Source organism: Cynocephalus volans, chromosome 3, assembly GCF_027409185.1.
Source record: "Cynocephalus volans isolate mCynVol1 chromosome 3, mCynVol1.pri, whole genome shotgun sequence".
Lineage (NCBI taxonomy): Eukaryota > Metazoa > Chordata > Mammalia > Dermoptera > Cynocephalidae > Cynocephalus > Cynocephalus volans.
The window spans coordinates 35,150,753-35,176,213 of record NC_084462.1 but is presented as its reverse complement, the minus strand read 5'-3'; the positions used below and the strand labels follow the sequence as shown (position 1 = coordinate 35,176,213).

Genomic DNA, 25,461 nt, shown 5'->3' with positions numbered 1-25,461 from the left:
ATTGTAAATGCTAATGAAATAACTGAGTCAGGCAGTGTCTCCTGGTGGACACTAAAATCATCAGGACTAAAGATGACAGGGAGCTTGACAACCAACAGGGTGAGCCATCACCACATACACTCACTGAACATTCCTGCATCCCTGAAAATGGGATGTCCAGATACACGTTCCTCCTCCAAGATGCAATTCAAACTCCCTCCACACCTGTGAGGTATGTGGGCCCCAAAATTGAACCTGAAAGCTTCAGATCTAAATTGTAGTCTGTAAGAAACAGAGGGAATAGAGTAACAAGTTAACCCCATGAGGAGCCCATCAACCCAATCCAAGGTGCATGATATCCCACAGAACAACAGAACAGGATTTTCAGCCAGATCATGGTGAAATAAAGACTTAACCTGGTCTAAGGACTCCCTCGTTAGAAGGGCCTGCTCTCAGGTTGGTCCTTGGCTGCCTTCTGGGTACTGAGCTTTTTGAATGTTCCCTATGTTCCAACTGAGGAGGTTGCTTTGTGGGCCTGGGGCAGTGGCATTCTGCTGTACCAGCACACCTGGGCTGTACAAAAGTGTGATTTATAGGGACACCTGCCTTCCTTCTGGGTGGGCTGAGGGTGCCTATCAGACCAGCCCCAACAGAAACTCTGGGTCTCAAGCAGGCTGCCCTGGACAGATACACTGCACACATGTTGCTGTCTTTTGCTGCTGGAGGGAGGGGCGTGTTCCGTATGGCCCCTCCCAGGAGAGGAGACCTTTCAGAAGCTGTTCTGGATTCCTCCAGGCTCAGCACATTCCACTGCTGGTCACGGTAATAAACCCCAGCCCAGAGTACAGCTGCCTCTGAGTCTGCGAGTCATTCTAGCAAACCACAGAGTGCCTGGGTGGTCATGGCAACCCCCAAACAACGATAATATTGATTAAGCAGAAAATAAAGAATGGAGGGAATAATGCTGGTCTAGAATAAAAGAGACATAAGAGATACAACAGCTAAACGTGTGAGTGGACCTTGTTAAGCAATCAGGAGTTTATTGGAGTCAACATTCCTCACCAGGCGGACCACACAACCACAAGCAAAGTTGTGGAACTTTCCCGGTTGTTCCTCCTGCCTGCCCTCTCCTCAACAACTCCATGCCTATCCCAGGCTCACCAAAAGAAGGACTTCTCTGGGTCACATCACCCACTCACCTTCCAGACCCCACTCGCTGAGCCAACATTTCTGTCAGCATGCTGCTGTGAAGTTTGGTTTCTCAATTAAACCGACAACGGACCTGCCCAGCCCAGGAAGTGTTTGCCCTTTGCCTTGTGCTATTGAAGGTATAGCCCTGCTTACAATGTCAAACATCAGATTGACAGGACTTAAGATCACTTGTAGAAATGCCCATTAGCCAAGATGATGAATGTCACAGACAATGATCCTTCCCCACACATAGCCTGAGGGCGTCCACATCCTCTTCAAGTGCACAATCCCGCAAAGCAGAAAGGGGGTGTCTCAACATGCCCATCCTACAGATGAAGACCCTGAGTCTCAGAGGGTTCAAACTTGTCTCCTCAAGGTAACCCCTCAAGGTCACACTTGGAGTGAGGAGCAGAGAGGGGGTAGAAAATCAGGTGCATGTTCCATTTCCTCGGGTACACTTTTGCTTTCCCCCCAAAATTCATCTTGAGCATTTCAGTTGCCAAAATTCAGCAAATATTCCAGTACAGTTCCATTTTCTACCTAGAACCAGGAAAATGCTGATTTTTAGGAATGACACTATCCCAATTTGACTAAGTGGTCAGCACTGAGCCCCTCCAGAGCGTCTCACAAGTTACAATATCCTTACTGTGGGCACAGACAGCGCAAGGGGAGCAAGTATGAAAGTTACCTCAAATATGATGAGCACGTAGACCCCCGCGAGGATGGCCGCAGCGATGGCCACTTGTGCCTCTGCCCCTGCGGGAAGGTACCGATGAGCCAGCAGAAGAGGAACCACCCGGGTCTGCTGCAGGGAGGCACGAATGCTGATGGACACCATCTCTCTGCAGAAAGAAGCAGAGACCTCCAGCTGACAGGGAAAACAAACCCTAGGACAATAACTAGTGTCACTCCTCAATGTCTTTTCTGGTACAAGTCAGCCATGGCCATGACTAGAGCCCAAATTGATCTCGGTGTGACTCAGCCCAACGCCGAGACATAGAGCACAGCCTCCCTGTGGCCATGCCTGGCCTGTCGATCAACGCAGGCCCCTCTGCCCTGTGCACAGCAACCACCCCCCACAGACACCACACCACAGTGAACCAGGGGCAGGGGCCTGCACCATTGATTTTAGCCATTTAATTTCCTCTCTTCCTCCTCACCACATGCCTGACTGCTTTACCGGCTAATACAAAGCCAACTGTTTAAACCTCAGTCCTTGACAGTGGGAAAAAGCACCTCATAAAAGGAGCCCGTGAATAATCAAGAGTTTGTCAGTAACTTTATGGACTGAGCTGTGTCCCTTCCAAAATTCATATGTTGAAGTCCTAACCCCCAGTACATCAGAATATGACTGAATTTAGAGATAGGGTCTTTAAAGCGGTAATAAAAGTTAAATGAAGTCATTAGGGTGATTCCTAATCCAGTAGTACTAATGTCCTTATGAGAAGAGATGAGGAAAAGACACACAGAGGGACAACCACATAAGGACAGAGGGAGAAGATGGCATCTGCAGGCCAGAAAGAGAGGCTTCAGGAGAAACTAGCCCTGTCGACATCTCGATCTCAGACTTCAAGTCTCCAGAACCGAGAGAAAATAAATATCTGATGTTTAAGCGACCCGGTCTGTGGCAGCCTGAGCTGATGAATACAGTACCCATGTGTACTGACTGAATATGGGAAAAAGAGAAAGAAGGCTAAAATTTCCTAGCATTCCTCCTTATATACCTTTTCGAAATTAATGAAATTAGAACATCAACGAAAAAAACACAGTTTGCCTCAATCCTGCCATGAGTGCTGTTACTTCCTGACACATGGCGTCACAGGGCCTTCCAACAGCCTTGCCATTCATTGTCTACACAGCACAAGCACCTTGTCCAAGCCACATAACTCATCCAGCACTATTTGTGCCAAAACTTGGTGAGCATGTCCCAGAAACTGCCCCAAAGCTTCATTCACCTGCGAACCCACCTGCTCAGTATCTCGAAGGTCCTGCTCACCACCAAACGCTCACTTCTGCCTGGATTTAAAAACACTGTCCAGTTGTGAGTGACCTGTAAAAGCCAAAGCATAAAATCAGAGTAAAGCTTTTTACCTGAAGTGTTCTCTGGGACCTGGCACTATTCAGTTTAGGTACAGTCATGTGCCGTGTAACAACGTTTTGGTCAACGAGGGACCACATGTAAGGCAGCAGTCCCGTAAGATTATACCGGCTGTACCACAGAGCCCAGGTGTGTGGTAGCTGTCCCATCTCGGTTAGTGTGGACACACTCCACGATTTTCCCACAATGACAAAATCGCCTAATGGTGCATTTACCAGAACTTGCACCCATTTTCAAGCCAGGCATGACTGTATTCGTCTGGAATAAGAAAAAGAGAGAAGACCAGCAAAGCATTTCATACAGCTCCCATATCGCACGACAGATAACACAAGGAGCTAGTCCAGGTTGTGTGGAGCTGGAAGTTTCCACAATTCAGAGAGCTGTTTAAGAAAAAGAATACAGAAGTGCAATACAGAATGTGTGTATGAAGGTACAAAAGGCAGAGAAGTAAATACTGTCTTATAATGGAGAGGAAATCACCACAAGTTACTGGAGACTTGGGGAGGCTTCCGAGGTGACTAACGAGAATGCCTTTCTGAGAACCTGCTTGCCACAAAAGCCACCTCAAAAAACCCTGCACCCCCACGCCCACTGCAGGAGTCCCTGTGTGGGAGGCCCCAGATGAAACTTTCTTGTCCCGAGTGGAGAAATGGAGAAGGACCAATGGAGGGGGCTGGACCTGAGGGGATGTCGAGGGAGAGGGAACTTTCCATGGGAGGACACCAATCTCACCCAACAGTCACAGAGGAGACTGAAAATAGGGACTGCGAAACTGTCCACAGCAGAGAAGCACATGCATGAGAGAACAGAATATCTCTGAGAACACTTCACTGTCTGGAAAGAGTAAATCAAAAAAAAAAAAAAATCTTTATCTCTTGTGTCTTTTGTGTTTCTGGAGCAGGATTTATATGTGGTCACTCACAGTGCTCACTTCATTTGGATTATAAATATGCACCTGCTGAGAAGGCTGCTAGACAGCAGTTGCATGAGGCCTGCCCTGCCCCATGCTCAGGGACACAGGCAGACAGAGGCATGCCCCTCGTCATTACCAAGGAGCCCTTGCCAACAGGCTGTGCACTTCACAGGGGCAGCCAGATTTACATCCTAACACCATGGGCAGAGCAATCAGCTTAGAACAGTGGTGCTGCACTGGCCTTTGCCCAGGTCACTGCATTCTCATTCATCACTGAGCCTTTGCTCCAAGAACATACCCTACAGGGCAGGAAAACCGAGAGGGGCATTAACTTATCTTAGATGGCACAGCCTCATGCACAGCAGGGTTTTCTATTGCTGGTTATAACAGGGGAAAGCCATGAACTAGGGATATACTTCTATGCATATGTCACCATGATAATCCAGTAGAGTCACCGAGGCCAGGGTTTGGGGGATGGGCCAGCTGCATGCAGAGAGGCCATGCCTGGGCATCTAGGCTCTGGGCCATCACAGCAACTGCTGCCGCTGGCTCTGCAGGCTGCGTGTGGGCTGCCCTAGTGGCACAAGGCTCAGAGACAAGGCTGAGCACACGGGCCTGCCAACACAGATGCGGAGGCTCAGGGACTATCTGCACAGTCTTTGCAAGTGTCCGGGGACACAAGGGTCTGTGTCTTCTGCACTGCAAGGGAAGGCCTGGATTTAACTGCACTTTACCAACAACAAGAGAACTCCTTTCAGATATATAACACTTCCCTGAATGGCGCAGTAAAACGGTTCTGAATAAAGCACTCGCAAGCCCAATTTTACTGCAATGGCAAGAATTTTATAAATTATTTAAAGAAAAGGGAAAAAGAGAATTTCAAAGACACAGCAAAAGGGGCAACGGTCTCACTAACAGTGCGTCACTGCCTCATGGCTCCCAACAAATCCATTCAAGAGGAGACAATTCATAATGAGATAAAATGAGATTTCACCGTCCTTTCAAATAACTTATCAGTGTAACCTGCTGTGGCCGCCCCCGCCTGGAGCCTGAGGCATCTGCCTGGGTCACCTCCACCACAACATGCTCTTCTCTTCCAGGACGACTCGGCCCACTGGCTGCCAGGGCCCCCGCCAGGTCCACCTGGAGCAGCGTGGAGTCCACGTGGCTGCTGAGGTTCACAGCTGCGGGTGCGTCAAGGACACAAAGCAAACAGGGAGAGCCTAACATCCCCAGCCACCCACCAGACACACACCCTCCTTGGACAATGCACAGAGGAATGTGCACCCCAGATAAGCTACTTACCCTGATCTGGTCATTACACATTGTATACTTGTGTCAAAATATCTCTCTGCACCCTGTTAACATGTACAATTGTTATGTGTCGATTAAAATAATAAAATTTTTAAAAATAATTTAAAATGCATATTTCCTCCAACTTCCTTGTACCCAGGCCGCTTCTCACATCTTCAGCCCTCCGTCCTGCACAGGCAGCTGGTTTTGCCTGTTGTAAGCGTGCTTGGCGTTCTCTGGTCTAAGGTCTCGGTGGTGTCTCCTACTGACTCTCGTCTCTGCCTCCACTTTTTGCAGCCATCATAGAACTCTGACCCAAGGTCCTGGCCCCACGGTGAGCAGCAGGCAGGATGCTGCCTGAGAGAACAGACAGACAACCCACGCCCACACCCAAACCCTAACTACTGGGTCCCTGTTCGTAAGGTGAGGAATCACAGAAAGAACTGAAAATAAGAGGCCTGAAGCTGGCTGAACCAGTGACGTCCACTGCAGTGAGAAAACAGAAACTCCTCCAAAGTGTGCTGCAGGGCTCTTGGCTGGGGAGAGGCTCCTCCCACCTCCACAGTCCTCTCCTAACTCTTTCAGAACCTCCAGCTCTGCTGCAGACAGGGGCAGGGTGCACCTAACAGTGATGTGGCTTCCATACAGCGGCCAGCCCAGTCATTTTGATCCAGAAGAGAAAACTGCTGTAGGTGGAAAAATAAATTTCACAATTTTTTATTCTTTACACCAGGTCTCAAAAGTCTTTCAGCAGCAGCTCACTGCTTTTAGGATGATTCCATAACCAATTCCTTTATTCTTTCTTAAATCCCTAAAAGAAGCAGGTGGATTTTGAAGGCGGCTTAGGGCGAAGCAGAACTTCACTGTAGCCAGAGCATCTGGAATTTGCACTCAGTGCTGGGGAGTGAATAGTTAGTCCTGTTTCATTGTTTCATTTTTCCTTCTGCAAAACATACTGGTTAAAAAAAAAAAAAGAGGGCCGTCCCCGTGGTGCACTCAGGAGAGTGCAGCGATTGGGAGCCCAGCGGCGATCCCGCTGTGGGTTCGGATCCTGTACAGGAATGGCCGGCGCGCTCACTGGCTGAGCGCGGTGCGGGCGACACCAAGCCAAGGGTTGCGATCCCCTTACCGGTCACAAAAAGACAAAAAAAAAAAAAAAAGAAAAATCCTGGTAAAGAGAATGTTTTATCAGCCCTGCTGACTGTATAAGAGCCCAGTATAAGCAAGCTGCCCCCAGGCACTCAGCTGAATAGACCCCCACACACCTATGCTGCTACTTGGGTTCCAAAAAGGACAAAGGAAGATGGAGTCACACAGCAGGCAAAATGTACTAAGAAGAGACCCAAAGAGACACTGCTGTTTCTGCCACACCTGAAATTATTCCTGTCCCTGTCTTTCCCCAGAGCAGATGGGATAAGGGTAGGGATTACAAAGACCTTGCCAGACCCAGGAGGAGGCACAGAGCCCCATGGAGGCTACCATCAGAAGAGCAGCTGGCTTCTCCCTCTAGTATTTAACAAGTGTTCATGGAGAAACTACTGCATACCAAGAATAAAACAAGGCCTTCCTTCGTCCTTGGGGGTCTCATACCCTAGAGCGTGAGTGCACACAAAAAAATCCAAGGGACACAGGACCACACTCTCCCTTCCTGTTCCCTCCTTCTTCCAGATGCCCACCAAATGCTTAGGGTTCAAAACCCACCCTGATGATCTGGTGTTAGCAGTGACTTCTAGACCCCAGCAAGCAGGAGCCTTGGGCGGAGCCATGGCCCCATGGCCTGCTGTGATCCCTGCCTTCCAGCCATGCGCAGCTCCCTGCCTCAGTCTCCCGTACTCTCCCCACCAAGACATCACTCATACTCCTCCTCTGTCTTTCCCTGTCCCCTGTATCTTATCTCTACCCAAGTGGACTCTACCACTCCTTCGTGCACACACACTGTTATTAAAATGTTTATCCATGCCATATTGCAGTTCATCTTAGATTTTTCTCCCCAACTGGTCTAGATCCTCAATGGAAGAAATTACATCTTATTCATTGTATGGCTAGGGCAATTTTTGGAATCCTGCCCATGTAACCAATTGTATTGTCGGGTTAGGGCTCATAGACCCTTCGAACGCATTGTACAGACTGAGTCACAAACCCCTCATATGCCAGGCTGGGTCACCAGACCCCTCACATGCAGGTTGTTGGGAAAATACAGGAAAATGGTCAGGGCCCCTCAGATGTTCAGAATCTTGCCAAGCACTTGATGTAAATATGCACATGCGCCCAGATGTTTCTTGGTTATTGTCTAATGTAATTGAGCATGTGCACCCAGGTGTCCTGGGTTATGGACTTAAGTATAAAGGACGAGTGGCTCTGATCCATGGCACCCCCCACCCCTGGGATGCCGCTACTGCTGCTGGAGGCTGTTGCTGCCAGGGCCCCCGGGACCCTTTGAGAGCTGCTGCCACCACCAGACCTGTAAGCTGCTGGACCTGTAAGCTGCTGTTGCCGTTGCTGAGGACTGAGCTCATGTCATCTGCCAACAGCTCCCAGGATCTTTCCCAATTATCTAGCATGGACGTGCATGTGAGGGATCTGGTGCCCCAGTCTGTACAATAGGCTTGAAAGGTCTGAGCCCTAGCCCTGACAATACAAATGGAAACTTAGTATAACTAAAATAATGAAACATTTTGGCTTTAGTTAGGATTTGCCTTACTCCACAACTGGCATAGTCATGTAGCTTTACACAGGTCCACAAGCTAGGTAATTGGGAAAGATTCTGGAAGCCCTTGGCAGATGACATGAGCTCAGTCCTCAGCTTCCTCAGCAGCAGCAAATGGCCTCCAGTAGCAGTAGTGGCCTCCCTGTGGCCCCTCGGGGGACCCAGGGGCAGGGCGCACCATGGATCAGAGCCACTTGTCCTTTATACTTAAGTCCGATAACCCGGGACACCTGGGTGCACAAGCACACTCACATTAGACAATAACCAAGGAACACCTGGGCTCACGAGCATATTTACATCAAATGTTCAGCAAGACTCGGAACCCCCAAGGGTCCCTGACCATTTATCTTCACTTTCCTACATTCATTTTGCTACTTCCTTGGAAAATAATGTAGTTCTCAACACATTAGATGTCCCTAATCAATATTTGGTTAACTAATAATATTTGCTTACAGCATCATCCTTGAAGTCCTCCAAACCTGGGCCAGAAAGAGATGTGGAGGAGAGAAGACGGAGAAATCGCCTCCTTTCTCCAGCTGCGTCAATGACAATCATCTCAACATTCCCCTTCCCAAACCAAGCCACCATCCCAGAGCTAACTCCCCCAAAGCAGGTCACAGGCCCTCATGTGAGAGAAGCCCCCATGCCCAGAGGAAAGGTGCTTCCTTATCTCTGAAGATGGAGGGACACCGAGAAGAATCTGAACGAGCAGGCCTTGCTGAGTTTCCCCAGCTTACTACCTGGGCCCACACCCTCTCCACCCTGCATCAACCTCACATAAAAACACTCAGGCTCATCTGTTTCTTTGGGTCTTCACTTCCTTACAAAGTCTCCCTGTGGAGTAAAACATATTAAATAAACTTGTGTGCGTCTCTTGTTAATCTGTCTCTGGTTAGTCTAATTTACAGAGCACCAGCTGGAGAAGCTAGGAGGGTAGGAAGGAAAGAAGAGAGGGAGGGGGAGAAAGAGACAGAAGGAGAGAGAGAGGGAAGAAAGGGGGGAGGGCAGCCTTCGTAACCTGAGCTACAGGTTTGGGGCCTCTATTCATTTGCCTGATGACCTAGGAGCCTTTGACAGGTCCCCCCTATGACAATCACAGACAACGATGCAGGGACAAGAACTCAGGTACCTGCAATTACAGGCTTCTAAAATAAACCCTGCAATTACTGAGCTGGCACAGCCGACTGTCACCAGGAGACACAAAAGTTCACAAGGGAAAGGTAGTTTTGTTATTCCCAGCTAGAGGAGAGTCTTGTCTTCTCCAAGCCTTTCTTGTCACAACAGACGCCCCTGGTGTCCCTCGTCCAGGCCCTGTCCAGGGGCCAGCCCGAGGTCAGAGGGGAGGGTGCAGGGTTCTTCACTCAGAGGGCAACCTTGAACATGCCGCTGTTGGCCTTCCAAGGCCAGCCCTAAATCGCCTCCTGCCTCAGGTCTGCACTGAAAGCACTTTCTGAGACTCACCCTGGAGGACCCAGCAGCACCTTGCTCTCTGGGGAGCCCAGGAGAGGACTCTGCGATGCCTGAGCCTAGCTGGCACCCACCTCCTCCCCAGGCAGGCCCAAGGAGCAACTCTAAGCCCCCATCACACCTTCTAAGCCCAGGGTCTTGGGAGAGAGGGTCCATGAGCTTTGGGAAAACCACAGGAACCTTGTTCATTTTTCCAAGGAGCTTGTGGGAAGCTCGGATCAGTCCTCACAGAGGACCAGAAGGACCACTGGGCAGGGTCCCTACCTTCTCACCAGGCCCCCTCCATCTCTCCCACGTCTCTCTCTTTATCCAAAGGCCACTCAGGGAGCAGGAGAGAGAGCTCCCCATCACCCTGCTGCCAGGAAAGACTGCCTGCCAGCTGCCTGCTGGGAGGGGCTCAGGCGCTTGGGTCCTGGGCAGGGCCTGATGCACTCAGGCTGTTTGGAAAGGAGCTCTGCAAGATGTTTAGGATAACAGTGACTCGTTACAGTAGGTGGGATGAACAGTGGGCTCCCTCTCCCTCCCGTGCCCCTCCCCCTCTCTTCCCACTCTCTTGTCTCTCTGAGAGGCACCAGCTCCCAGGATCCACCACGGACTCCCACCACTTTGAGCAGCACTGGGGGCTTTACCCGTTTCCATGCTTAGACATTTTAATCTAAATGTCTATTCTAAGAGAGGCTCTAGACCTCCAGTCTCAGCTGGAATATGTAGAGAGCTGGAAAAAACCCTCTCCTGCCCTTTAACCCAGAAAAGGCTGGACAAACCTAAGTTAGGATTTACTGTTTATTCCAGAATGAGGCTTCAGGGCAAACAACTAACCTGAAATCTACAGTGAGACGGGAAACTGCAGAGAGAAACAGGATGGGCTCTGCTTGCCTGGGCAGGTGTCACCACTGCACTTTTAAAGCAGGTAAGGACCAGAACATTTTAAAATTGCTCAAGATCAAGTGCAGTGTAGTTGAAGACCCTGGGAGTCACAGATAGGGGTGTTAGCATGTTCTTACGGGCTTTTGCTCCAGGAACCCCAGCAGGTGAGGGAAGATGGGAAGACTAAGGAGAGTCCTGAGAAAGCATCCTCCAATAGTGCTGGCTGGGAAAGGAACAGCAACCATTGCCAACCTCCACCCATGACCACCCTCTGTCTCCCCTGGGCAGCAAAAATGTTGATTTGCCTGGGAAGCGCATCAAACCCAGTCGCCCAAAGGTGCAGTGGAAACCCTGCAGCTGGGGAGGCTAGGAGAAAAAGGGGGCTTTACCCCGAGGGAGTGCTGGGACAGGGCGAGGCCTCCCGTACAGGCAGCTGGCGGGAGACCCAGCAGTTCCACGTGTCTGGTGCACCTGACATTACCACGGCAACCACAAACCTCACCACTCCCGACTTCTGACTGGATTGACACAAACCCCCCAGCTAATGCCTACAGAAGTTCAGGTGTGCTCATCTCCAAGCTTAAAAACTACTGACCTCAGTATCTACTATGCAGTATCCAGTCGTCCCTCGGTGTCTGTGGGGGATGAGTTCCAGGACCCCCACCAATACCAAAATCCGAGGATGCTCCAGTCCCTCGTATAAGATGTCATAATATTTGCATATAACCGACACACATCCTCCCGTACACTTTAAATCATCTCTAGATTACTTCTAATGTCTAATATAATGCAAAGGCTATGTACATAGCTGTTATACTGTATTCTTTTATTTGTGTTTTTTATTGTCATTTATTAGGAGTTTTTCCCAAATATTTTCAACCTGCACTTGGTTAAGTCTGCATATGTGGAACCCAGGGATACTAGGGCTGGCTGTACTATACAGCATGTCATGTCTGGGTTTTAAAGAAAGATTGGAGGCTTACAGAAAGGCAAGAGAAAACACAGCATAAAGAGCACACAGAGACAAAGCAACCTCAAAACCAGGTGGCACAGGCGGGTATAGAAACAGTGAACCTGTAGAAGAGGGAATGCAAAGGGCAGTGTGGAGAGGGGCGTGCAGAGGGTCCAGGAACTGACTGGGTTGTACCAAAGCCCCGCCCTCGAGAAAAAGGTGGGGCAGGAGCGCCCTTCAGCAACACTGTAGCAGTTCTCCAGTGTCCCACAACTGACCCTCTCCGTTGACATTTTGGATACAGTAGCTTTCCAGTGGTGACACAGCCAACAACTGCCAGAACTTTCCTTGATCTGGATACAGGCTGAATAAAATCTGTAACAATCAGAAACATTTAATGGTAGACTTGTGGTATGAAAGCGATAGGACTTAAATAATTTTGAGGACAGATATAAATAGAGACATGATGATGGTGCTGGTTTATGTATTCGGAATTCACTAGCTTACTCTGAGTAGCTTTTTCTTAGACGTTAAAATACTCTGACTCATTACACTATGTTCAGCTATAAAGGGCCTTGGTTTTCACATTTGCCAGTTTTCAGGATTAAATACCCCGCCACAACATTAAACTTCAAAGACGGATAAGTGTGGTTTCCTCATACTGCACAGTAAAGGAATACAACCTCTGTGATAGTCGTACAGGTCTGTGGAATTTGCAAAGCACCTTTGTGATATTGAGAAATAGTATTTGATCTTTGTCCCTGTTTCCTGGCAAATCCTTGAAACCTGCAAAATGTTGAGTGTCTTTTGGATGCTAATGAGCTGACTGGTAGCTGACAGCCCCTAGGTAGCTTCAAGATGGGGCTGGTCACAGAAAGACCAAGGCAGGAATTGAGGGTTGGGAATTTCAGCCCCAGCTGCAACGTCTGGGGATGGGGGAGATTAAGTTGATCACTGGTGGCCAATGATTTAGTCAATCAGTCTGGGAGGTGGGAGGGCAGTGCACCCCAAGTCAGGGAGGACCAAAGCTCCTGCCCTCGGGACCCTTCGAGACCTTACCCTGTATATCTCTTCATTTGTTATTTGTATCCTTTAAAATATCCTTTGTAATAAACTGGAAAGCACAAGTGTTTCCTGGAGTTCTGTGAGACTCTAGCAATTAATGGAACCCAAGCAGGCAGTTGTGGGAACCTCAGTTTACAGCTGGTGGGTCAGAAGTTCCAGAGGTCCGGGCTTGAGAGTGGCATCTGGAGTGGCGGGAGCAGTCTTGGGGACTGAGACCTTCCTGTGGGATCTAACTGCTATCTCCAAGTAGATAGTGTTGAAATTGAACTGGAGGACACCGAGCAGGAACACTGCTCAGAAGTCTGCAGCAGAAGTGTTTGCTTTCTTGGTGTTTTGGGAAATACCCCCACATATTTGGTCACAGAAGCCTCCTGTGTTGATGGTGGTGTGAAAGCAGAGAAAATATCTGCACAATCTTGTACACCATCAAATAACGAATTAAAGTGATGACAAAATCACAGATTATAGAAGTTCAAATCAAATTCTTCAAATTCTTTTTCTTTTTTTTTCTTTTTGTGGCTGGCCAGGATGGATCTGAACCCTTGACCTTGGTGTTAGAACACCATGCTCTAACCAACTGAGCCAGCTGGAGCCTCAAATTCCGTTTTGGAGGTATCCACACATCACCAAAACTCCATCTCCCAGAAGAAGGCTAAAGCCTAGATACAGAGCTTTGGTCAGCTCTTCGGGGACCAGGGGAGGCCCGACCCACCCGACTCCTCCTTAGAAATCCAGTGCAGTTATCAGGCCCTGCTGAGCAGAACCACTCAGTCGTGAAGTTTTAGAGTTCAATATAGTTGCTTGTTGTTTCCAGCACAGGTTTTATTTCTCCAGGCCCCTGCTCTCCTCCCTGTGGGTTACTTAGGGGCTGACTGTACTCAGCTCTGCAGCCAGCCCTGACTTCCAGCTCCACCCTCCCTTTCTCTATGCCTCATGCAATCCTGCTCACATGCAGGGCCCCATCTGCGTGCCATGCATACAGATCATGAAGCCAGCTACTGGCAGGCATACAGGGTCATGTGCACTGCTTCCCATCACCATGGCTGCTGAATGGGACAGCACACCCAGCCCCAGCCAGCCCACACTGAATCACAATCCCACACCCTGTCATGGTGGCAGCACCTACTACCCACTGTGGCCTTCCAACAATTGCCCACGCACATCATCTTACACCAATGCTCAAAAGTGGCACACACCTGAAGTAACTCTCCAAGCATAGACAGGTCCCCATCATGGTCACAGACCACAATAACCCACACATCTCACACAGATGTGTGCACACACATGCACACACACATTCACACACCCAGCCGGGCACAGGGGATCACACACCCATGTGTACACCCACATGTACACACACACAGCCAGGCACAGGGGACTGATGGAGTTTGGACGTGTTGTCCTCTCCAAAACTCATGTGGAAATTTGATCCCCAGTGTGGCAGTGTTGGTAACTGATTGGGTCATGGGGGTGGATCCCTCATGAATGGATTAATGCTCTCCCTGGGGGAGGAGGGATTAATAAGTGAGTTCTCACTCGATTAGTTCCTGCGAGAGCTTGTTGCTTAAAAAGACCCTGGCACCTTCTCTCGCTCTTGCTTCCTCTCACCATGTGATCTGCCTGTACCTGCTGCCAGCTGCCTGCCACTTTCCACCATGAGCAGAAGCAGCCTGAGGCCCATGCCAGATGCAGCTGTCCCAGAATCATAAGCCAAATAAACCTCTCTTCTTTGTAAATTACCCAGTCTCAGGTATTCTGTTATAGCAACACAAAACAGACTAAAACAGGGGACCATGCACCCATGTGCCCACAAACACAGCCAGGCAAAGGACCACACTACACACCCACATGCACACACACATATTGGAGTGAACAGGACTGAAGCCATGTTGGGACCTAAAACCACCTGGGCTGCTGTATTAGTCCATTTCTGTTACTTATAACAAAATACACAGAACTGGGTAGTTTATAAAGAAAATGAAATTTATTGCTTACAGTTTCTTAGGCTAAGAAGTCCAAAGTCCAGGAAACACATCTGGTGAGAGCCTTGGTGGTGATGACAGTGACGGCAGAGTATCACATTGTGAAGTGGCGGAGCAGAGAGAGCAAGAGAGAGAGAGAGACAGACTCTCCTCTTAAAGCCCTCAGAACCACGCCCCTGACCACCATTTTTAATCCATTCACTATATAGCATGGTCCTACAATCCAATCACCTCTTCAAGGATCCACCTTTTAATTCCCATAACAGGATTTCCTACCCTCTTAACACTCACAGTGGGGACCAAGTTTCTAATGCATAAAACTTGGGGAACACATTTCAAGCTTCAGTGAGCTCTGGGGGAACCTAATTCCATCCACTACAGCTGCAAAAGGGGGAGAGGGAAGATTTTAAAGAGGACATTTTTTTCTCTACCCTGTTTCTTCCGACCCCCTGACTTTCTTACATTGCTTTGTAAATGTAAGGAAATAGCTTAAGTGATTTTATTTTCAGGAAGAGCTTAGCAAAGGGTGTTTAACTGGCTCAACCTGTTCCCAGAGAATCCTTGAACGGGCAGCATCACGTCACTTTTGAGAAATGACTTCTCAAGATGGTGGTTAGTCACTAGCCCTTTGTTCTCTTCATTTCCTGGTTCTTCTCCCTTCTCAGGGCTTTGGCAGGCCTTTTTTGCAGGCTTATCCTGAGCCATCAGGCAAAGGAATTCCTCACAAGGGGATAATAAATCTCAGGTGAGGTCTGGGAAGACTGTGCATCCTGTAGTACTCAGCCAGTGAGGAACTGGGGGAGGGACTCGTGCACTAGGGAATAAATTGCTTGCTGTAACGGTTCCGTGTGTGCCTGCCCATCAGACACCCGACCTTGCAAGACCATTATTAAAGTCTCATTTTGAAATAGAGCTCCCTACACCCCCATAACGTACGCCATCTGCTTCTGTAGAATTGCTTGCTTAACCTAAGTAACTCCATTTTACCCCCATCTGACCTGCAGACTACCCCCCCCTTCTGCAAGAGAAACTGTTGATCTTCTCATAGAAACAAAAGCCGTTGCATAGAAACAGGAGTCATGCACAGTAAACTATTACATGGGAATGGGAACCATACACAATGAACTATTACATGGGAACATACACAATAAAAAGTTGTACACTTGATTGCTCTAACGGCTCATTCTTGGCTTCTGTGACCTAGCTCCCTAGCTAGCTTTGTGCACCTGGACAAACCCGTGTGCCAACGGGATGTAGTTTTTGCCTTTAAAAACGACACAAGACCAAGGCCCAATGCCGCTCTTCCTTGGTTGCTCCTTGGGAGATGGACGCTGGCCAGCTGGAGTGAATAAACTGCTCTTTTCTGCATAAGTGGCGTGTAAGTGCCTTTCTTGTGGGAGGGTGCCTCACAGCAATTTCACTGTACCTTGTGTCTCCATATCCATTCTTTGGCATTGGATGGGTGAGGTTATTTCTCACACTAACTAGGAGAACAAGGCTGAGAAGCCAATCAGTACTTTACAAAGCTAACAGTTCTTTCTCTTAGACTTGTAGAGTTTTGAGAAGTGACCAAGGCCAAATGACTAGAAGCTGACCTTGGGCACCAGCCAAGTTATCAGAGCTCTGTGAAGTGAAACTACATAAAAGACTGCAGAAAAGATGATTCTACACTGAAGAAAATCAAAATCTTGCAGAGTCCTGAGACAACAATGAAGATGAAAACAGAAACCAGATGAAGCCCTGGCGAGACTCTGAACCTGACTCATAGATATGGAGTCCTCCTAGTTCACCCAGCTTGAACCTGCAAAGCTGCACATACTACCCAGACCCTGAGATAAAGAAAGAGTCTTGATGAGACCTTGCACCTGAGACCTTGCATGAAGCCCTCTCTGCTCACATCACCTTCCGTCCTGCTTTTCACCTCCCTTATTCCATTCCCCCAGCCCCTCTAAAAAGGCCTGGAGAAACTTATGTTGAGTGAAATAAGCAAAGCACAAAGGGATAAATACCACATATACTCACTCATAAGTGGGAGCTAAGAGAGAACAAAAGAGGCAAAGACAGACCACAGTGGTGGGTTGGACTTGCAGAGGGAGAGAACATAACTTGGGATACAAACTGGAGGGGGGTGGGAGGGATGTTGGGGATAACTGGGTGGGGAACACAGGGTACAAACGCAATTTGTGGTAATGGGCATGCTGCCAGTATGAATCTGGCCTTCACATCTTGGGCACGAGGGATGACAATCAGCTCTGTATCTCATGAATATTCATAATCAATTAAAAAAAAACATCAGTCAATCTAAGTCTTTGAGATGGGACAGCCTACCATCTCCTTCAGCTGAATACATCTGCTTTTCTAACACCAACCATTTGACTTTTTTTTTTTTTCTTCTGAAGAGGGCAGGCAGCCAGACCGATGTTCAGTAACACACACAGCCAGGCACAGGAGACCACACACCCCCATATACACCCATGTGCACACACAGACAGGCATAGGGGACCATGCACCCACTCATTGGACAAATACAGTTTGCGTGCCTGCTATGTGACCCTCGCTTAGTTTACATCAGGCCAAAACCACACCAGTGCTGGCAGTGAGACGCATGGTCTGACATGTCAGGGGGCACGCTCAGGTTTCCCTGAGCCCCTGGCTCTATGGCCCTCCCTGTGGGCCCTCCACAGCTCTTCCATGCCCCTGGCTAAGTTCAATTTGTCCTCAGCCCCACGGCCAGCCCAGCAACTGCTAGTATTCTTCCAGTTAGGAAGAGATACCACCTCTACTGCCTGGGGTTCACCAAAATACCCCTCACCTTCCCTTCTTTCTCATACCTCTGCCCACAAGCACATCTGAAAGTGATTTGGCTCAGGATACCTCTATTGTGAATGTTAATGTGTTTGAAATGATGGGGATGTATGGGCAAATAAGATCAGAGAAGCCTCTGCAGGTGCTGACCGGTTAGCTCTGTTGGTTAAAGCACAGCCTTATAACACCAAGGTCACAGGTTCAGATCCCTGTACTGACCAGCCACCAAAAAAAGAAAAAAGCCTCTGCAGAGCTTCACTCTTTCCCAAACAGGGTGGCCAGCTGGGTGTGGGTCCTGGGCACCACCTGAAAGGGGCACTGAGACATCCCTGGGGCTGCCCATGGTCAATGGATATGTCCCAACACAAACAAGGAGTGTTATTGTGTGTTGTTAAAAAGAGGATATGGTAAATCACTTGCCATGAGAAGTGAGACCCAGAGCAGGCTAAACTGTCTTCTGCAGAGCAAAGCCAGGTAGCCCAGCTTCTCTTGCGTGACTGGGGACCATGGCAGAGGAGCATTGCTAAGGGCAGGACTCTATCAACACCCCCCAGCCTGCCACCCCCATGTACCCTCAGTATCTGCTCCAAAGAAAGGTCAGAGAATCAGGCAGAGTGCTGAATGAAGGGCCCCACACCTCATATCTGCTATGCCCAAGGCACTGGGGGCTGTGCCTGTCAACAACACCCCTAGTGCCTCCACCGACCCCCAGCAGCACGGGGGTGGTGTGGTACTCACGGAGCACACCACCACAAACACAAACAGGCCCGTGATTCTCAGCCACCGCACACAGCGCCTGCAAGAGAAAAGGTGGGTGCTAAGTCACATGGGCTGACAGTTCTATTTGCATGTGCCCAGACTTACCAAACGTGACACCTTTCAGAAGCCTTGAGTAATCTCCACCTCAAAACATGTGTATTTTTAAATTCTTTCTGTAACATGGTATGAAGGAGGGTGCTACTGACCAGTAAATCTACTGCCTCATCAAAAGGAGCTTGGTGGAGGTTACCAGGGGGACAAAGTTAACACCAAGCATTTGCATGTGTCTTCTTACTGAGGAAGCTAAAGATCAGTATTTGAGGCTCTTCACTAGCCTTTTAAAGACTCCAGTTTCCTGGGGGGAAAAGTGAATTGAATGCCTTATCTTGACTCTCCAATCATATTTATCAATTATTTCCCCTTAAGTTTTTTGGAAAGTGGGAATATGAATTGATCATCAAATATAAAAACACAAATAATTTGAGAAATAAACTGCAGTGCTGTGACTGGTTATACTGGGAGAGCCTTTTAAGAACTCCTTAGCAATAATAACAGACATTCAGCCATGCGTTCAGCCCCCACCAAGGACTTCCCAGTCCAATCTCTATTACCCACTTCTTAACCATGGCCCCCAGACCCAGCCCACAATCTGAGGTCCCTCTAGTCCCATCAGCATCCTTGCTGCTCCCAGACTGGACCACGGGCCTTTACCCCTCTGAGACGCATCCATCTGCGCTCACTCAGCAGCCAGATCCCATCTCCTAATGACACTATCACAGCCAGCCCCAGGGCATGCTCTCCCACTGGCTGCTCCTAGAGGGCAGGCCCCTGGGTGTTTTTGCTCTGCTGGGATATAACCAGTGCTTGATGCATGTTTGTAGAATGAAGCAAGAAAGTCTGTGTTGGGACATCTTTTTATTACTCTCCTCACTTTGAAAACTTTTCTGATCCTTTGAAAATGGTAAAATCTTGTTTTGCATTCTCTTAGATTTAATGAATTTGAGGAATAATCATTTCATGCTTCCAAATTATGGTTCAGCAGCTCCTACTTAAATGGCAATCAAAATGACACTTCTTTTTAAAGCATGAGGCATTAATTGAGCTATTCCAAATACAAATTTCTTTCTACATAACTAACATATACAGCAGAGCTGACAATTCAAAATAACATATTTTTACAAGTTTCTTCAGTCATGCATAAAGAATTGCACTAAAGTCACTCAGTTCAGTGGCAAACTTGAGGCAACTATTTCATGAACCACAGAAGATAAAACAACCACGGAATGTAAAGACTTGAATTACTTGATTCTATTTTTCCACATTGTGGGGCAGTTGAGGAAATGGCATCTTCTGGAACTGTTAACCAGGCAGCTGGGAAAGGGTGTTAACAGTGTCAGTTCCTACCCCGAAGACCATGGGGCCAGATCCCTATTCAGATAAATTCACATGACTCACATAATTTCATAGGAGATTCAACAACCAAATATTTGTTGCACCTACGAGGAGGGCTGAGACCCTGAAGATGGTTGGGAGGTAGAGAATAGGGCCTCAAATCCCTGCCCCTCCTCTTGGCTCACAAGCTGTGTGACCTTGGGTGAAATCCTCATCCTCCCTGAGGAACCCTCTATCTACCTCCCAGGATTGTTGGAACGATCAACAGGGTAACTGGGTCATGGTCCCAGTTCACAGCAGGGCTCTGAAGGTAGGCCTCTTTGAGCATAGGAGCTGCACTTCAAATCCACCCTTCAGGACTGGCTGAGGGCCCAAGCCACACTCCAGTCACATCCAGGCCGGCAACTGAGCCAGCTGAGATGCCCAGGGTTCCTGAGACAGGAGCAGAGGGCCAGGCACGCCCCCACCCACAACCAGATCTTAGGATATACTTATTAGCCACGTGTGTTTCTTTGGAGTGTGTGACTTCTCTGTTCACGTTCTTCACCAAATTTCTGCTTAGATTTTTCTAATTCATTTTTAAGAGTTCTTTTTGCAATTTAAAAAAATGTAAACTTCGAGAATACAAAGACCTTGTCATATTTTCTCCTTTTTGTATTCCATGCTTGAAAAAAACACTCTGAAAGAATAAAGATGAGTCTGTTAAAAAAAAAAAATCCACCCTTCAAGTAATTTCAGAAAAGACTGGCTCCCAAACACAGTGAAATGATAGCACTAATATCTGACAGTGACACAGAGCTTTTTCACTTATCTAGGGCTCTGACACATATCTTAGCAGAAGCCCATGGAAGGTCATGGGGCAAGTGGGACATTAGGTGATAGGAGATGGTCGCTCAGCTACTTCAGGGCAGATCCAGAATGGGGACCACTGTTCCTGGCTCCCAAGCCTTCTTCTGTCCCTGGAGATGCTGCTTTCAAACACTTTGCCCTCAAAAGAACCCTTCCTTCAAAAAAATATGAGCCTGAAATGAAGCCCAGCAGCTAAAGTCAGAGCGCTCCTGCCCTGGCAGGCACCATAGTACAGCAAAGGTCCTCGGGAGGACACGGGAGGACGCTGCATCCCTCAGCTGCAGCACAGTAGACCCAAGCCTTGCCCAGCAACTACAAAGCTCAAAGTCTGAAACAGCAGGGGGACTCCTGAAGTGCAAAGCTTCGGTTTAAAAGCCTGACAGCCATAAAGCACCCAACCACAGGAGCAGGAGGAGGGGAACGCAGGATGTGAGTTGCTCCGGTTTGCGATGGGGTTTCCCTGCTGCCTCACGGGCTCCACACCAATTTGCAGGCCACCTTAAATGTCTCCCCAGACCCAGGGGAAAGACAGGTAACCTTGAAGGGCAACCTGGCCAAATGTGAAACACCTTCATCCTCATCTTCACCTGGCAGGTTTGGAAAGATGGAGTGAGGGCTGGTCCCAGGCCAGCGGGCGGGAGCCTGCCTACCTCAGCTCTGAGAGCAGCTCTCCCTTCTCTGGGGAGGCGGATGCAGGCCAGCCAGACATCTCTCTGCTCAGCAGGTGGCCTCGCTCCCACTCGGCCAAGCTGGTTTCCCAGGATTCTTTGGCACCGGTGAACTCTGGATGGTAGATGGGCATGCACTGCGACCTGAAAAGCAGGGGTTCTGTGGTTATTGTTGCTGAAATTGTAGCATTTCCAAAACAAGATTTCTGCTCAGAGGCTCAGAGGTGAGTGAAGGAGACACAGCAGCCCACTTGTCAGGACCACAGGGTCAGTGGGCAGGAGAGGGAGGTTCCACAACAATATCACCAAGTTTGTAATGTGCTGGGGACCAGGGGACACTGAACAGGTGGTTCGGGCTTCTGGAAGTTTGTGTGCAGAAAGAAGAGAGGAGGCTAAAGTCTTGGCCAGGGACATTGCTCCCAGGAGGGAGTGTCTGTAAATTATCCTCCAGGTCAGCTCTGCTTAGGCAATTCCAGAATCAACCAGCTTTGTCCCGAAAAGAACTTTCAACCTTGAGGGAAATAGAATGTTCTTGTGAATCATACATACAGGGTTTCTCAACTTCATCACTATTGATACTTGGGCTGGATTATTCTTTCTGATATGGGCTGCCTGTACATCACAGAACATTTAACAGCATCCCTTACCTCTATCCTTAGATGCTGGTAGCACCCCAGCCCCCCTGTGACAACCAAAAATGTCTCCAGACAGTGCCAACCTCAGCCCTGTCTGAGAAGGCCCAGCCCAGGGAGGAAGCCTGTCCAAGCTGTGTGTGTGTGTGGGTGTGCATGCATGCTATGTTGAAAGGGACCCTAGCCAGAAAAACAACCATCTTTGTGGTAACTAAGACCAAGCAGAACATTTCAGTCAGCCCTTCACTTGGGAACTGATAATCATCAATTCCTTGAAGTTAGCAGAAGAATTGAGAGACTGACCATAGGGCTGAGACTGCCTGGAGATGAAATCACCCCCTCTTATGTTGATTGACTTCAGAGGTTGTGCACCTACAGCTAAGGACTGAAAGTAAGTTTCTTGTTTTTCTTACCTCTCTAATCAGCTGCAAACAAGAGGAGATATAAGAGACAGACAAGACAACCTTGCTGATTATAAACTCTCCCTCTTACTTAAAGGAAAACTGCATCCACATTAATTAGAGGTTCAAGTCAAGTATTCTCATATTTTATATTTTTAACTAGAGGTCCGAGTCAGGTTCTAATGAAGTTTGGCTGAGGTTATAATCCTTGAGCTCTCCCTAGTAGATAAGAACTCCAACCCCAGGATAACATCAAGGGCCTGAAGCTGACCAGTCCACCAGCCTCAGACTCCATGACAATAAAGTACCCAGTCCATCATGGGACACTGACATCTGACTCAGACCACCAGCTGATCCCAGCCTCCCCCTTTTCTTGTAGGACAAAAAACCCTTACCTCGTCCCCTTTTATAAACCCCAGAACAGACATCAGAAGGCAGGATGATTTTAGCCTGGTCTTCCACACGTGGCAGTTACCGGAATAAACCTTCCAATCCTTGCACAAACTTTTGGACTTAAGAGTCAGTTTTTTAGGCTTCCAGTCAAGATGGCAGAATAGACAGTCCCTAGCATCTCTCTTTCCCACAAATCAAACAATTTACAACTATTAAAAAGCAACAGCAGTCAAGCTGGGGCTGCTAGAGCTCAGAGGAAGAGGAGGAGAGACCCATGGAGTGCATGAAGGCAGGAGAAGCCACGATGAGAGAAAGAAAGGATCGCACCCACCATTTCGAGCCCTGGCCACTTCAAGGCTGGCCCTGGTGAGCACATGGAGCAAGAGCTGGCAAAAACCACAGCTGTGCCCTTTGGATGAAGTTGCTTGGGGGCAGAAGGGGAGAAGAGGGCCTTGATGGCCCCCAGGCCACCAACACCACTAATAGGGTTCCCGTGGACCCACATAGGAGCAAGGAGCCATAACAACTGAAGAAAAGGAGCCACTCAGAGGCTGGCAAGTCATCACAAGGGACCAGTGCATGGTGCGTCCCATGACAAGTGTTCAGAGTGTGGGCGGTGGGGGAGATGGGGACACTGGGGCACAGCAAGGACAGCTGATCTGCCACCCACTCAGTGGAGACTGGTCAGGAATATAGAACTGCAGGGGGTGCAGAAAAGACTCAGGCCCAGACCAGAGTTTCCACATGACCCAATTGTACCAGATCTCATGAGACCTGGAAGTATATACAAGGTCAACAATTAAAACCTGAACTGCATAAAAAGCCTTCCCCAGGGAATCAGCAGCAAAGCAGCAATTTAGCTCAACCACAGGACTCAAGTGCTGGTCCCCATGGGAAGTTCCCCCATTTTAGAAGTAAGCAAAGGACAACAAATTAGTTCCAGTGCAGAGTTTAAGTGGTGGGAACAGTGAATAATCCAACACAGAACTGAAAGAAAAAACAAAAACCCCACAGATCAAAGTCTGATATTAACTAGTAAAGGTCTCACTTCACCAAAGAACACCTATAAAACCTAGAAGGACCAGAAGCCCCCTGGGCTCCCAAGCCAGTGAGGGGGGATGGCTGGGGGCCTCAGCCATGCCCCCCAACATCCACAACCAGCTTAGTGATGACCACCAAGCTGCTGCTGATAGCACTACAGGCTCCCCAGCTCGGGTGGTGGGGGGCGATGGCCTCAGCCACACACACACCCCAACATCTGCACCCAACTCAGCAACAACCAAGCCACTACTGGAAGCCTCCTGGTCTCCCCTGCCATAATGAGGGGGGTGCCACAGGCCCTGATTACAACCCCCCTTCCTCCTCTTCCCACCCTATTTCCTTCCCCCTTTCCCTCTCCCCTCCCTTCCAACTGCTCTGCAACAACATCTTAGAATGAGGCGTGGAGCTGGGGGAAGCCAAGCCCAGCCACAGCTAGGCAAGCTGCCACCACCACCCTGGGGCCAGGGGCCTGAGGCATGGAGCTGGAGGAAGCTAAGCCCAGCCATGACCAGGTAAAGAGCACACCAAAAAAACCATTTTCACACTGGTAGCCCTCCATAGCCAATGCAATTGCTATGGCTGCTGCAAAAGCAGCTAGTCTCTATAGCAGCAGTCACAGCCACCGTGCATATGACACGCCAGACTCTCAACTGCATTGACACAAGGAGTGGCACCAGCGGAGACCCAAAAAAAAGAGGTCCTCTCTCTCTGCAAAGCACACTCCAGAGTAATAGAAAAAGCATCTGATTTATGATAATAGGGGAGGACTTGCTCGCACCTGTCTCAGTACCGGACAGATCATCTGGGCAACAAACTGACAGAGGCACAGTTAATCTATCAGATGGAGAGAACAAACCTATGGTTATTAGAGGGGGAGGAGGAGGGGGAAGATTGGATAAGAGGCATAAGGAATAATTTTATTTTTAACAATGAATATGCTAATAAAATATAAATTTTTTAAAAAGTCATTTGTTTAGTGTGAGAGGGCAAGCTGAGCCTGGTCTGCTGGTAACAATGTCATCATTGAAGGCTGATGACAGTGATCATCAAGCCCACTTGGAAATTCATAAGCACGGAACACAACCACTGGAGTCATGGACATCTACTACAATGAATTGTCAAGGGTCTGGCAAAGACCAAACAGGTCAGGTAAAAATTCCCATCTCGGGAAGAAGTTATTTAGTGTAGGTGCCAAGGGCAGTGCTCATAAATTTCTTAATTTCATAAGAAGGAAAAAAATCTCACCCTGTGTCTTGTGAGGCATTCCTCAGCAAAGGAGTGTTTTCTGTAAAGCGGGAGTCTTCAGAGCTGGAACTGAAGAACTGGGGCAAGGGCGACTGAGACCTGAAAAAGGAAACTGAGTCACCAACACAAAAATGATGAAAGTGCTCCCAGTAACTGGGAGCTAGATTCAAGAATACACCAAGATTCAGTGATGAATTTTACATGGGAATTTGACTAAAGTTCTATCTGAATTGTAAAAATCTGGAGTTTTAGGAGAAACAATTAAAAACAACTCTCCTACCCAGCCTAAATCAGACTGAAAATGCAAAGCAGAAATGCACACAGGAGACCAGACGCTGTCACACTGGCACTTAGACTCACTTCAGCATTAACAATAGATTCAGGCCACCTTTGTCATTCTATGCAGAGCTTTCCATCAAGAAAAGCATTCCAAGTCTGATGGGCCCTTTTATGTGCAGAAAATTCTATTTCCTAAGATTGCAACATGTTCACATTTAAAATATCTTAATGGTTTCTGTTGGAAGACCAAGCATGAAATGGTAACTAGAAGGGTCACAGTGGCCTGTCCACCAAAGAAGGGCCACCATAAATATGCCATCCAAATTAGGATGAGAAGGGAATAACTGCACAGGCCCAGCAAGGTCCACCAACACACATGGTCACCCTCATTAAAAGATACACGATGTGAAAAAGCAACATCGAATGGTTGAGAATGCGTCATTTCATGGGCAGGGACATTGCCATACAGATGTTCACCTGGGG

The 25,461-nt window shown here is 48.4% G+C and overlaps 1 protein-coding gene across 1 annotated transcript in view; it reads right to left on the bottom strand.

Annotated features, from left to right (window-relative positions):
- Positions 1-25,461, bottom strand: part of OCA2 (OCA2 melanosomal transmembrane protein) — a 309,735-nt gene that overhangs the window by 257,195 nt on the left and 27,079 nt on the right. Inside the window, exons 2-8 of the mRNA XM_063091522.1 lie at positions 24,700-24,798; positions 20,970-21,131; positions 18,058-18,136; positions 11,770-11,842; positions 5,205-5,365; positions 3,138-3,220; positions 1,859-2,012 (exon numbers count right to left, since the gene is read on the bottom strand). Coding sequence (XP_062947592.1) covers positions 1,859-2,012; positions 3,138-3,220; positions 5,205-5,365; positions 11,770-11,842; positions 18,058-18,136; positions 20,970-21,131; positions 24,700-24,798 — 811 coding nt within the window. The remainder of the gene's footprint in view (positions 1-1,858; positions 2,013-3,137; positions 3,221-5,204; positions 5,366-11,769; positions 11,843-18,057; positions 18,137-20,969; positions 21,132-24,699; positions 24,799-25,461) is intronic.